This window comes from Rutidosis leptorrhynchoides, chromosome 8 (genome assembly GCF_046630445.1).
Source record: "Rutidosis leptorrhynchoides isolate AG116_Rl617_1_P2 chromosome 8, CSIRO_AGI_Rlap_v1, whole genome shotgun sequence".
NCBI classification, from domain to species: domain Eukaryota; kingdom Viridiplantae; phylum Streptophyta; class Magnoliopsida; order Asterales; family Asteraceae; genus Rutidosis; species Rutidosis leptorrhynchoides.
This window is the reverse complement of record NC_092340.1, coordinates 14282866-14296809: the sequence shown is the minus strand read 5'-3', so window position 1 is coordinate 14296809 and position 13944 is coordinate 14282866. Positions and strand designations below refer to the sequence as shown.

The following is a 13944-nucleotide window of genomic DNA, read 5'->3' as shown; positions in this document are numbered from 1 at the left end:
TTGTTAGGGTTAAAGCCAAAAATAGGCTACAAACTTATACAAATGTACCGATGTCGCCCAAAAATCCATTTCCGTCCCACTCGCCTACAAACTTTCAAAAAATGTGCTAATATCAACATTTTATATTTTTGACCTTTTAAATACTAAATTTGACCTGAATTTTTTTTTATTTATTTAAAAAAAAAAAATTAAGATCCAATCCACAAACGGCACGTGTTGATTTGATATCATTTTTAACCGGTTTAGCCGGTAGCAAGTCATTTTTGTTTACATTGGTACACTTTTTGAAAGTTTTTGTTTACATTGGTACACTTTTTGAAAGTTTGTAGGCGACGGTAGGACGGAAATGAGTTTGTGGGCGACATCGGTATATTTGTGTAAGTTTGTAGCCTATTTTTGACTTTAACCCTATTTGTTACTTTTGTTACTTGACGTAAACATTACAAGAATTACAAACTGAATAGTCCCGATGCAACACAAAGTTTTTAGGCAATCCAAATTAAAAGACAAGTAAAAGACACTATAGTTAACTCTTTAAACCCAAAAGTCGCAAACACGGCTGAATTAGGAACAATTGACGAAGGATTGTTATGTTTTGAAGAAGGGTTGGTGGCGGTAGTTGTGGTAGTACTAGTAGAATCACCACCGGCCTCTGCTTCCGGCGCACTTGCCGCAGGTCCTTCTGCCGCCTTACCTTCAACAACAACGTGAAGCTTCATTCCAGCATAACAATGTAGTTTGTTACCACATATGAAGTACATGTCCCCGGGTTTTGTCAAAGCAAATGTTGTGTTCCCATTACTACTCGATTGTAGTACTTTGGTCGTGTTGCACCCCTCGTAACTATCACGGTTCACTTCTTCCACACTATGACTTGAAGAGTATTGAAATGCTACAAAAGCACGAAAACGTTAATCGTAGGGGTGTAAATGAACTGAGTTACTCGCAAGTTACTCGAGTTCGACTCGTTTAAAGTTCGATTCGAGTAAAGCTTAAACGAGCTCGAACCCAAACTTGAACGTATTTTGAAGATCTTTTAGTAAACAAACTCGAAATTTATTATATTGAGCTCGAACAAAGTCGCGAACCTAAAGTGTCATTTCATTTATATACGTTATGTTTATAATATTATATTATATATTATATAAATTATATAAAAATAATTTATTAAGAGAAAACGTCTAAGATTGAGAGTGAGACTTGATTCAAATTAAAAAAAGAATAATTTAAGTTAGTAATTAGGGGCATTTTCGACTTTTCAACTTTTTTTAATTTTAACTAAATTTCATATTACCAAGCCCCCCACACTTTTTTGAAAAATTCAAATCGACCCCCCAAACAGGAGGGTAAAGTGTCAAATAACCATTTTCATAAAAAATCTTAAATAAACTCCACCCAAATATTCAACGGGTCATATCTTCTCGCTCGAAACGAGTTAAATTTTTCCGACACCATCGTTAAACTCGAAATAATTTTAGGAACACAATGTCACTAGCTATACGCAAAACGGACGCTTTTTAAAAAACGCTAAATATTTGGGGGCACTTTTCATACACGTTGATTTTGCGTTAAATTTTTAAAAGTAGACAATTCCATAGCGAAACGCGGAGATGCACATATATTGTTAATTTAAAATAACATTTAAATCTCTCACGGGTTATACCTTTTAGTTCGACTCGAGTTGCGCTTCAACGACATCATCGTTGGCTACAAAATAATTTTACTAAACGCAATAAAATACATTGAAAATCGAACCCCCGACGCGAAGCGAGGGTTCGATAACTAGTTATAACTATTATAAAGAAACGAGTTGTATAATATCAAACAAACCAAGCTCAAGTTTAATATATTAAGTTCTAAACGAGCCGATCTCCACCTCGAGCTTTTTAAATTTTAAATGAGTCGAGCTCAAGTTTCGTCAAGCTCAGCTCAACTCGTTTATGCCCCAAATTAATTTTAAGTTCGGGCTCAACTTGGCTCGTTTACGCCCCTTGTCAGTTGGACACAAACAAAAGTTCATTTTAGTATGTAACTATATATGTAAGTATTTAGGGGGGAAAGATACTGACAAAGAATGTCTCCAACGACAAAATGTTTGTCTTGAGCCCATGAGTCAACATCGGTGCTTATGTCCCAGCCGGAAGAGTCGCCAACTGTGTACGTTGTGGCTTGACATCTTGATGCAAAACCTATGATGGCGAAAAGAGTGAAAAACATAAATATTAGCCTTGCCATTTTTGGCAGATGACATATGATCAAATGTGATTTTGATGTAATTATATACCCAAGTGGTAGCTTAATTGATAGTTAGATTACCTAATTTCTTGAAAAAGGGATGTTTTTTTCCAAATGAACTTTGGTCCTGGGTTGATGATCCATTTGAAGAACATTTCATACATACAAACTATATTAATCAAATATAATTATGTGAGTGTTTAAGGTCAGCTTATTTTAACAAATTAGCTGATTATTAAATAACCAAGCAATGAAATTGTCCATGTGCAAAAAGCAGAGGACAAATTTGCATCATATTATTTACTAGCATAGCGCTATAATATAAGACCATTTGTAATGTGTGTGCTAGAGCTTAAAGTACCACCACCACCCACTAGCATGTCAGTAGCGTGGCGTGCAGGGTTACATTTTTTGTTGCATGGTCCATCTAAGTACATAACAATTTTGAAGGGATATTGTTAAAGATTTTTTTTTTTTTTTTTGTTTTCTGGTGACTTACCGAGGTAGCGAATGGTTGGCTTCTTCGATGTTTTGGTTAAAGTAGTAATGTGTCCCGATGTGCTTGAGAGTTGCAGTTCTCCTGTCACTGCAATATGGCAGGAAAGTTAGGTTGCTGAGATGTACGTTTTAAAATATGTTGTGTTAGTTTATGTGTACGCTGGTTTTCTTTAATCCAGCAAGCGCTTGCGGTTATTACTGTTTTGTTAGTTGTATCGTTGTTTCACTGTAGGATAAAAAAAAAGGGCAAAAGTGAGTTGTATCTAAATACTAAGCCTGGCAAAAGGGTCGGGGTGGGTAGAAACCCAAATGGGTTTGGGTCAAAACGGATCATGGGTCGAAGGGGTCTCAAAATTCAAACGGGTTGAACGGGTCAGGTCCAAACGGGTTTGGGTCGGGTCGAGACCCATTTTACTTATAAGAATTTTTCTCAATAAAAAAATTATTTTTTATAAAAAATTTTAAGTGTTTATAAATTGTTTTTTTAATTTTTTATTATTTTTAAAAATAAATAATAATAATTTTTTATTATTTTTCTAATTTTTTTAAGTTATGTGACCTTCTAATATATTAAAAGACTAAAGATGGGTCCACAATGGACTCATTCCCTTTTTCTCGAGACCCAATGGACCCAAATAATTGACCCAATGGACCTAAATTTTGATGAATGGGTCAGGTTACTATACAGCTTGATTATGAGGGTATTCGCATTTGATCAAGTAAACAACTTTATCGGAAGTTATGCAGTTAAAAAAAATAAATAAATAAATAAAAAATTCCTAAATTACAAACAAAGAATGAAAAAAAGTTACATGAAGTCTATGACGACGATTGATCTCTTTATTTCCTCATTTGCTTCCTTGCATTTCTCCTGTGTGTTGGACGCAGTCTATGTAGTCTGTTTTATATCATTGTTTATGCAAGTAATTATTAAAATGGCAATATTGTGTGTTGATACTATCATAATAGAGCTAAAATAATTAAAGTTGAAATTTAATGAATTACCTGTCATTGTATAAACTTGTATAGTTGGTTGTATGGACAAATATGTCTTCGTCAGGTGAGCAAGTGATAGGGATTGTAGAGTTGCGACAGAGGAGATAAAACGACAGGGAACCACGATTTCATTATAAAGGTTTACTGAATAAAATGACAGGGAACCACGATTTTTAAAAACAAAACAACAACACCTGCTTTGGCTTGTCAAAATAAGTTTGGAAACTTATTCGGACATGTAGACTCTTGCATACACGGTGCACTCTTATTCAGAAGCCTACATGGACCATGCATCATCAGTTCTTGAACCCGTCTAGATCCACATTAGGGTTCGGCAACTCAGATGATACAAATTAATCAACAGCATATGGTTCGAATGAATTTACTGTAGAATGAATCCATAGTAATGTGTGACAATGTGGAAGCCCTCTTTTCTGAAATTCGATGGTGTATAACACTGCATAATAATAATGATTCCAAAAAAAAAAACAATCAATACATGTAAGTCGATGAAATATAAAATGCTACAAAAGGTAGTGCTAAATGGAGCAACAATTTCGAAAATTTTCACAAACAGCTGTATATAAAGAGAGTGTCATTTACTTTCAATGTAAGGAACATGCAATAACACAGTTGTAATATCAGATTCAAAATAGAGCATGATTTGCATTAATATTAGTTTCTAAATATCTAACCTACAGATTGCCAAGATAGAACATAATAGAACTTTTATATAACTGACATTTATGCAAGGTATGCTTGATTCTTAGTCTAACGAAATAGATATAAAACTGATTTATTATCAGATTGAACAATTGGCACATATTTCATCATTATCAATTTCAAAGAATGTACCCACAAATTACAAATGTATAGGCAGATATATAAGTAGGCTAATAAGCAGATATATATTTAGCAGAAAATTTGTATTATTATAAACTCGAAAAGAAAAAAAAAATAAATAAATAAAATAAAAAACAAAAAACAAATTTTAGATGTATTGATATAACAGTCTGAGTTTAGGTTTGAATGCTTTCATTTGCTGAACTTGAATTACATACCTGAATGTGGTACATTTACAGCAGTAACCCAGCACAGTTGCAACCTTTCATTTTGACGCCCTTTTAAAACATGCGTACAGTCGACAACACCAAACATATCATATATCATTTGAAAGCTTGTCAGGAATACTTTGCATCCTTATTAATCATAATTTCCCACCTTAACATAAATAAGTTTAAGAATCCTTTTCAAAATACCAAAACCTACCAATACATGGAAGTTATCAACATGTGACAAAAGCTAAAAACAACCAATAATGTACCTTCTACATTTGAAGCAGCTTTTCAGGAACAGTAGCCGAAAAACTCCGAATACTTGTTGAAACGTTTTGAAAAAAAAAAAATCGAACCACCACCACCACCACTACCACCACCACCTCCTCCTCCTCCTCCTCCTCTCATGACAATCCATCTACCAGGTTGTCTCTATCACTAATCCCAAAATCAATGGAGCTATCCCCTCATTTTACTTTTTCTTAACTGGCATTATTTGAGGAAACAATATGAGACAAATACTTTATAAGAAACAAAATAAGAGGAACTCCAGAACAAAATTTTTTACATTAAATTATACCAAAAACAATTTATAAAAACCTCTAATACCTTATCTAAGTATACCATTCGGAAACATGATTGTGATTGCGCTATCAAATCAGTTTGATGGTTCATATGCTTTCATACGATAACCAAATCACTTACTGTTATGGAGTGGTCCCAAAATATGTTGCATCTACAACCATTATTCGACTCTTCGTTACTCTGTAACTTAAAAGAAGAAAAAAATAAAGAATCAAAAAATCGAAATCATTCGGAAGATGATATGAAAGAAAAATATATATTTACCATCAAATCTAAAACAGGTATGGTACCAATCTATCATAATACGAAAGAAACTAAAAATATATAGGGCTAAAAAATCAAGGATGGAAATATATTTGATGATACACCAAAGATAAAGATAGAGAGGGAGATTAGTTACCGATGGCGGATTGTCTCAGATGTTTAGCAGATATTATTGTTGTTCAATCTATGTCCCACATGTTAATCATCATTGCCGACTTGCATTGAAAAAGGCGATCGCCATGGCTGCAACTTATGTTGCCTCGCCAAGTTACCAACTCATTCATTATGACTGCTTTGTTTAGGTTGCACATGTTTATCATCATAGCCAACGCAACTTGCAAAAGAGACATTGCATCACAAATATAGTCCTGCCAACATAGACATAATTACAGCAACAACATACTTATAATAAGCTACAACAACATAGCAACAATAGCAACATACTTATAATAGGCTACAACAACATAGAAACATAGCAACATAGCAACATAGCAAACGATAATAGAACTCAATAGTCTTTTCAATCGATGCCTCAAATATGTTTCAGCAACATACTAAATTATTAATCGTACAAACACTTGTTTAGCCTATGTAAAAATTTAAGTAATCATCCAATTACCAAAACAAATATATCCCCATTAGTACTTTAAAGTAGCAATGATTTACTGCCTTGAAACCTCACAGGGTTGTTTTTAGTATGAAATAAAGTAAGCAAACAGTAATAAAATCGAAATTCTAATTAACAGCATTCGCATCAAATTAACAGTAACAACAATTCTAATTAATTATGAATACGAAATCCTAAAAAAATCGAATAACAAATAGAAGGTTACCGTCATAAAGAGCGATTCTGGCACCAACAAACGGCGGAGAATGTAGGATGAAAGCAGGTCGATAAAACCTTGAAGCACATGGGTCGCCAAAAGTCGTCTGGTAGGTGAAACCCTTGAACGCTAGAAACATCTGGTAAGTGAAACCCTAGGCATTTGAATATAAGAGTTGTAGAGAAGTCTGGAGAAGAAAATAATACCCTTGTAAGCTACAGTGTCAGTATAACAGTGAGTTTGGATTTTGGAGTATCTGGCGGTTCGTTATTGGATACCAATTACAAGAATTAGTATATAGTGGAGAAGAAAATGGAGAAGAAAATAATACCCTTGTAAGATAGATGATAAATAGATGAATTGAAAAGGAAAAAAAAAAAAAAAAAAAGGCGCTACAGTATGACTAACAATGATTTTGGAGTATGTGGCGGTTCGTTATTGGATACCGATTACAAGGATTAGTATTAGTATATATTTAGTATATAGTATAGTATAATATAATATATAATATAATATAATAACAAAGATGCATTTCTTGACCATACTTCATAAATTTTTCTGCCCGTACAAGCGACCAGCGGATACCCGCGACCCACGGGTTTAAAAATGCGCACTTTAACGATTTTCTAATCACAGATACCCACTCTGCGAGTTAAATTGCGAATAATTATGAAAATACATTAAAAAATTAAATTATAGTATATGTATATAGGCAAGCGGTTCTCCATATGTACCTTGTGTCATGGGATATGGAGAGATCATGGGTTTAATCCTCAGGGATGACATGATTTTCTTTAAAATTGAACACCAATAATGGTGGTATATATTGACCCTATAGGGAGGTTTTACCGGATTCATTCACGGACCTCTGCCCGGAACCACTGCCCGAATGGATGTGTTCTCGAGTACCGTCAATCGGTTTCGGGTGTCCGACCGAACGCGTGTGTTACATGCAAATGATGAGGGTCGTTGAAATAAATGATCTACTGATGCCAAAAAATCGTCGATAAAAAAAACGGGTATACTGGCGGGTAGCTCAAACGAACATCCCGAATTGACGGGTCAGTTTTACCACAACGGGTGTAAGATACCCGCCATCCGTCCGTGTGATGACCCGAAAATTTCTGACCAAATTTAAACTTAATCTTTGTATGATTAACATTTCCGACACGATAAGCAAAGTCTGTAAAACTGAATCTCAAAATTTTTGAACTACTTTTATATATTTAAATACCCTTCGGTTATTTTCGACGATTCGCGAACAATTATATGTAAATAGATACATATATACTATAACTTGAAAAGGTAACAATGTATTAATTATTTGATACCGTACATTAAACTTATTGGTTTAAATATCTATTTGAATATATATGATAAGTTGAAATATTTATTATTAAAATTTATTTATAAATAACTTCCAATGTGTATTTAAAAACTGATTTATGTATATTAAAAAGATATATACATATATATAATTTCAAGTTATTTAGTAAACGATAGTAACATTTTCAAATTGCTACAGTACCCAAAATGTTACAATGTTTTCGAAAATCACTATTTGCTACAGTGAAATTGACTTTGCTACAGTGAATTGCTACAGTGGTATAGTTTATGGATGATTTAAGACTATATTTTGACAAAGTTACGATTCACGAAACGTAAAGTACAAGTTTTCTCAGTATACGATAGGACGTTCGAAAAATCGAAACCGGGACATAAGTCGAGTGACGACGTACGACTTATCGGAACGAAAATTACAAGTCAACTATGCACGTGAATATAATATATTATATATTTAATTAATATAAATTATATATAATATATATTATTTTTAAAATATGTCGACAAGCTTGATGACAAACAATATGTGAGCTGGAAGGGGAGGCCATGCGATCGCATGGCCACATGCCTTCAAACCCATGCGATCGCATGGCAGTGTTTGTCAGGCCACATCTATAAATTCCAGTGTTTTCGCTCGATTAAAATCACACACATACACAAATATATATACTCCGTAATATTATTTATTTATTTATTATTATTATTATTATTATTATTATTATTATTATTAAGATTATTATTAATCGTATTATTTTTTTATTTTTAGTGTTATTATTTTTGCGATACAAAAATAATAATGTACATAAAATATTACGACGGAGTGCTGTCCAAGTAATTTTCAAAATGAGTTTCCGAGCGAGCTAGAGTTAAGGAAAATATGGGTTATTGCCAAGGAAATTATGGGTAATGTTCGGGGGTATTTTTGTGAATCAAACCTCGCGTTTATCATCTCCGATGCGTCTACGTGCTTTCCTGCAATATTGTATATCAATATTAAACTGTGAGTTTCATTTGCTCCCCTTTTAATTGCTTTTGCAATATACATTTTTGGGCTGAGAATACATGCAATTTATTTTAAACGCAATGGATACAAGTACATACTTAATTCTACACTAAGTTGAAACCGAAAATCACTTAGCTTTGGTAACTAGTAACTGCCAGTACATAGGATGTGGACTGGTGGGCGCGAATAATAATATATGGATCCATAGGGCTTGACATCCCCGTCCGAACTAGAGCGCTAGCCTTTTAACGGACGTGTGTTATTTGAGTTTAGGACACGTTGGTTTGCGTGTATTAAAACGAATGGGGTATTTATCATTATAACGTTAAAGTTTAGTTACCAGGGTACTCTGTTATGTAGAATCTATTGATAAACGTTTCTGGATGAAACAACTGAAATCTTGTGATCCATTATAACGTTATGTATTAAAACCATGTTCTAGCTATCGATTTAAAAGAGCTTCATTGTTGAATGTTAATGGAGCTCAGACAGGGAGTTCGGTTGAAGCTAAATTTAGTCTTCCGGAGTATGATATTCTTTCGACACAGATCGTGTCTGGATCGGTTGCTCTGTTGTTGGTGAGCTGCGGTATGACAAGTTTTTTCCTTTTTTTAAACCTGTTCAGATTTATGTTTTGTTTTTATTTTCAGTTAATGTCTATGATAAATTTGCAGCCAACGTTACCTTCTCAAAGGATACATGGCTGACAAATGATGGTATACTTTCTCTCTGTAAGATACACTCCATATGGACATTTTATTAATATTCAATGCTCACTTTCTTAATTTTCACCTTAAATTTTTTATTTTTATGCTTGACAGTATTCATGGGTGACTGCCGAATGGGGAAAATCTCTCTTGATTTTCTTGAATCATCAACAGAGATATCTCAAAATTTAAGTAGAGGGGAGAGCGTTAGGGCAACGTCAGAAGTTTGCTTGGAATCTTGCAGAATGAAGGTAAGCTTTAAAGTATACATTTTGGTGATGGGTCATTAATGAGTGAGTATTCATTGCATTATATCCATAAGCTTCATGCTTAGGTTACAAATTTTTAAAAGTCTAAATCATATTTAAGAAGAAACTTTGACCGAGTTTATAGAAACAGACGCATATTTTATTTGATTCAGGGAAAAAACTGGGCGTGGTTGTTATTCTACAATAGATGATCAAATATTAGTATTACATAAAGCTATAGTACTTGAGATTTCACTACACTCCCTTTCTATATATTATATTTATATTTATATTTATTTCCTTCGTATAAATTGATGAGTGATCAATTAAATTTGCAGTTGGATTGTTCTGGAGAGGAGAAACACATATCTTTTTCTGCTCCACATAAGTCTAATACTGTGGTATGTCTCATCTTAACATATACTTTGTTGGTCAAAATATATGAACTTATTTACTGATATTCTTTTTAACAGTATAATGTCATTTTACGGTTATCACAGAGTATATTGCAGCAAGTACCTGTTATTTGTGCAGCACAAGAGCTTGGAGCAAAAGATATAACACCTTACGACTTGAATGAACACAACTTTATTCTTAGTAATGCAATTCCTCAATATCCAAGGTAGTCAACCTCAATTTCCTGTCCATGTTTTGTAGTGGAATTTCAAAACAGGAAAATTTGGTAGTTTATTATCTTATTACTGTCTAAAAATATCTTACTCTTCGGTCAAGCTTCAGACTGATGTTTTTTTTTTTTTTTTGGCAAAGATCAAAATATATTAATTTTCAAGAAACATACAAGGCCTGGACATTACCCAAAGCCAAACAACACAACACCAAAAAACCGAAAACAAGAGAAATACATCCAAAAGCAAAACCAGACATACAACATAAACAGCAACAACCCTAATTCAACACCAATTTATTATCAATCCACCTCATGTTCCACAAACTCGCAGCCTTCATCACAGCAGAAGATTTCTTCACTTTGATACTCATCAATTTGCACTGCACAAAATTCACAATAACAGAACATATGACATCTTCTTTTCTTTCTTCATTTCTAAACATCCTAAAGCTTCAGACTGATGTTTGTTTACCCTACATGTCTTATTTTTTTTTTTTTTTCATTAATATCGTCATGCATATTTATAATTGAAAGTATGACTAACTGTAGACAACTTCTGTTGCCAGGCTAAAAGTTGGAAATGTTATTTTCAATTACAGATACTATAACAATATGATGCAAAGGAGTGAAGGTATTGGAATTTTTTAAGATTATACTTTCGCTATTATGTAGTTTCATTGGTTGTGTGATAAGCATTGCCAGGTCTTTCTTTTTGTTGTTTCGATGACATCTCATCTCATTAACCATTCAAATACTCTCTTAATCATTAAGAACCTAAATTTTATGTGATATCCTCTTTAAATTAATATCAAGATTACTTATTAAACAACTATATTGTTTTTTTATTCATGCAAATTATTAATAAAGTAATTTTTTATCATTCATATTGATTATCAAACATGTTATTGTCATTCATAACCAACTTCATTCGGAACCTTTGAATCATTCGGATTATGAATCATTCAGCGTTAAATCATTCAGTTTTATTCAAACGCAGCTTTAGTGTTCCCAATTTTCTTGACTGACTTGTTGTTTGTGGAATATGAATGTTGCAGTTACGGAAGATTATGGATGTCCATTTTGCTTGATGAAATGCGGAAGTTACAAGGTACATACCATCTTTTCAGACCCTGTTATGTATCCTATTTTTTTAGTTTATGCTTATAGTTAAATTTCTCATAGGTTACATGATCATGATATGATATGGTTATCTTAATGTCTTTCAGGGTCTGGAATATCACTTGCCGGCATCACATGATCTATTCCACTTTGACTTTCCGGTTTGTAAATCTATATTATAAATCTACCACAGTTAATGACTTCTGTATTCGACTGTGGTATTTACTTTTATAACTTTATTGATTTTAATAGATAACTGAAGATTATCAAGTTGTGTATGTATCTACCGTCACCGATGCATTAATTTTTGAGGTTGTTAACTCTTTCTATGCTTCTTAAGTAGCTTACAGAAATTTTTAGATTACTAATTGCATAAAATGTTATCAGTATGACAATATGAATTCTATAATACTCATTTTCTCCTTGAATTAATGATATGCAGAATATTGGTAGCAACATCCAAAAATGGAGAATTATTCCAGACGGTAAGTTGTAACAATAGTTCTTTTTTTCCTTCTTATTTTGCTTTTCAGTATAACTGAATGCTAACTAAAATTGGGAAACACACTTTCGACAGTCGTATGCCTACAAACGCTAGAAAATCATCTACTCAAAGTCACAATCCAAATCAAGAACATCAACTTGTGTTAACTTCAGATACGCCTGCAACCGTCAGTGACTCAAGAGGCAAGACAAATTAGACGAACAATATTCGCATACATCTAGTTCCATACGCATCATTCTCATCTTAAAAAACTATATATATTTTATTTTTAATATTACAGGTGTGTTTGACCATGCGGAGTGTGATTTACCAGGTCCTAGTACAACACCTGCCTCAAATCATGCCGTTGTGACACGTTGTGGACCAAAATCTAGGGCTCTACAAGTAACTGGACGCAAACGTACACCAAGAAAGCTATCTAATAAACGATCCGGTGATACAAAGTACGTTTATTTGTTTCTCAATTTTGCTCTACTATTGACAGCTGAAACTGTCACTTGTTAAAAGTTTATATTCAACTTATACTTACCAGTCTCTTTTTTACTGTAGCCTATTGCAGAGTGGACAGTTTTATCACTCACGTACAAATCAGGTTACCACCTTCCTAGTATTACATATACTTTAAGGCGGTGTTTGTAATTTAAGATGTTTTTGTCTGAAGAGATCTGAGGACCATGTCTGTAGAGAAGTTATGGCCTAAAGGTCTGAATGTTGTATGCTGAATAGTGAAGACTAGTGAAAAATGTTTGTTTTTATGTTTGCAAATAACTTGATTATGTGCGCAACACTTAGAAGAATATTCTAAGTTTGTGAGTTTAAACTCACATACAGAAGACATAATAAGACATTATTTTAACTTATGTCTGTTAGCAAGACATACGACATAATAAGATCAGCAAAATAAAAAACAAACACCTTTCTTGTTTGTGAAGTTACCACTTTAGGAATAAAGCTTGTTTTTCTTTTTAAAATGTGACTTGAATATGTTTTGTGTACTCTTTACTTTTAGCCAATGGCACTCGAGCAAGTATATGCAGAGCAAGATAGTGAAGGTGAAGTGGATGACGATATTGCAGACCTCGAAGACCAATGGGTTTGTTTTGTTTCTATAGTTTTATTTCGTTACACAGATATTAAACGACAATCTTCATCGTTTACTTTTCGTAATTCTTCAGCGTCTGGACTTTGTGGACGTATCCATGGATAAAAAGCAAATGATGCATTTATGTAACTCGTTCGTTAGAAGACAACGGTAAATGTGTTTTGCAAAACATAATGTAATACATGTCTGGATATTATGTGTGTAAAATATGATGCTTCAACTTCAAAACATGTTTGTGATGATGATGATGTCAGAGTGTTGGCGAATGGGCATATTCCATGGGCGTGTGAGGCGTTCTCGGTCAAGCATAGACAAGACCTTGCGAAGATTCATTGGTACCTTCTCATTTTCATGATACTTTGTAATTATTGACAAACTTTAGGGACCAACTGTGTAATTTTTTCTTAAATATCCAAATGCAGTTATGCTGGATATTACAATTTGGCCACTATTAAATGTTTTTAAGAATGCAAAACTTGTGATTTGGCGGGTGTTGGAGTCTCTTCTTGATCAAGTTGTATTATCAGGGTGTTGTTGACGCCAAAACCATCGACAAATGTAATTCGATTGTGCGGAGTTTTTCTTAGGTTTGTGCTTATGGTACAAAACAGAACCAATAGTTCGGTCCAATTCCAAATCCTATTCTGTAGGAGAAATAGGGGTGTGCATGGTACAAAACCAAACAAAACTAGTTCGGTTCTATTCCGAATCCTATTTTTTAGGAAATAGACTGAGGACCGGATTCGGTTCGGCCCCGTCCGAACCGAATACCTGGCAAAATGTTGACCAAAGACCGGACCGAAATAGGGGCCAAAGACCGGACCGAAATAG

The 13944-nt window shown here is 33.6% G+C and overlaps 2 protein-coding genes and 2 long non-coding RNA genes across 6 annotated transcripts; 1 reads left to right on the top strand and 3 right to left on the bottom strand.

The window, feature by feature from the left end:
• Nucleotides 1–485: 485 nt before the first annotated feature.
• On the bottom strand, nt 486–2235 carry LOC139863178 (stellacyanin-like). Its single transcript, XM_071851826.1, has 2 exons — nt 2070–2235; nt 486–892 (listed from the first exon to the last, which is right to left on the bottom strand). The coding sequence occupies exons 1-2, from the start codon at nt 2233–2235 to the stop codon at nt 486–488; spliced, it is 573 nt and encodes a 190-aa protein (XP_071707927.1).
• Nucleotides 2236–2688: 453 nt separating this feature from the next.
• On the bottom strand, nt 2689–5144 carry LOC139864963 (uncharacterized). Of its 2 annotated transcripts, XR_011764557.1 has the most exons (6): nt 5054–5144; nt 4791–4950; nt 4116–4186; nt 3739–4006; nt 3546–3631; nt 2689–2821 (listed from the first exon to the last, which is right to left on the bottom strand). It is a non-coding gene; the product is annotated as an uncharacterized lncRNA (long non-coding RNA). The 2 variants fall into 2 exon arrangements; XR_011764556.1 differs by having other exon boundaries at nt 3739–4186.
• Nucleotides 5145–5181: 37 nt separating this feature from the next.
• LOC139861166 (uncharacterized) lies at nt 5182–6721 on the bottom strand. 2 transcript variants are annotated; one of them, XR_011763663.1, is made up of 4 exons: nt 6467–6721; nt 5770–6001; nt 5394–5555; nt 5182–5270 (listed from the first exon to the last, which is right to left on the bottom strand). It is a non-coding gene; the product is annotated as an uncharacterized lncRNA (long non-coding RNA). The 2 variants fall into 2 exon arrangements; XR_011763664.1 differs by having other exon boundaries at nt 5394–5549.
• A 135-nt stretch (nt 6722–6856) lies between these two features.
• Nucleotides 6857–13578, top strand: LOC139863177 (polycomb group protein EMBRYONIC FLOWER 2-like). Its single transcript, XM_071851825.1, has 18 exons — nt 6857–6918; nt 9247–9392; nt 9455–9535; nt 9626–9762; nt 10098–10160; nt 10260–10381; nt 10954–11018; nt 11443–11495; nt 11614–11667; nt 11759–11818; nt 11949–11998; nt 12084–12193; nt 12292–12395; nt 12496–12603; nt 13021–13104; nt 13187–13263; nt 13368–13448; nt 13536–13578. The coding sequence occupies exons 1-18, from the start codon at nt 6857–6859 to the stop codon at nt 13576–13578; spliced, it is 1500 nt and encodes a 499-aa protein (XP_071707926.1).
• Nucleotides 13579–13944: the final 366 nt, after the last annotated feature.

Coding starts and splice junctions, on each gene's coding strand:
- LOC139863178 (XM_071851826.1), bottom strand. CDS start 2,235: ATGGCAAGGCTAATATTTATGTTTTTCACTCTTTTCGCCATCATAGGT. Junction 893..2,069: donor TGTCGTTGGAGACATTCTTT/GTCAGTATCTTT, acceptor GTGCTTTTGTAG/CATTTCAATACTCTTCAAGT.
- LOC139863177 (XM_071851825.1), top strand. CDS start 6,857: ATGACTAACAATGATTTTGGAGTATGTGGCGGTTCGTTATTGGATACC. Junction 9,536..9,625: donor TGATGGTATACTTTCTCTCT/GTAAGATACACT, acceptor TATGCTTGACAG/TATTCATGGGTGACTGCCGA. Junction 11,999..12,083: donor ATTATTCCAGACGGTAAGTT/GTAACAATAGTT, acceptor CACTTTCGACAG/TCGTATGCCTACAAACGCTA.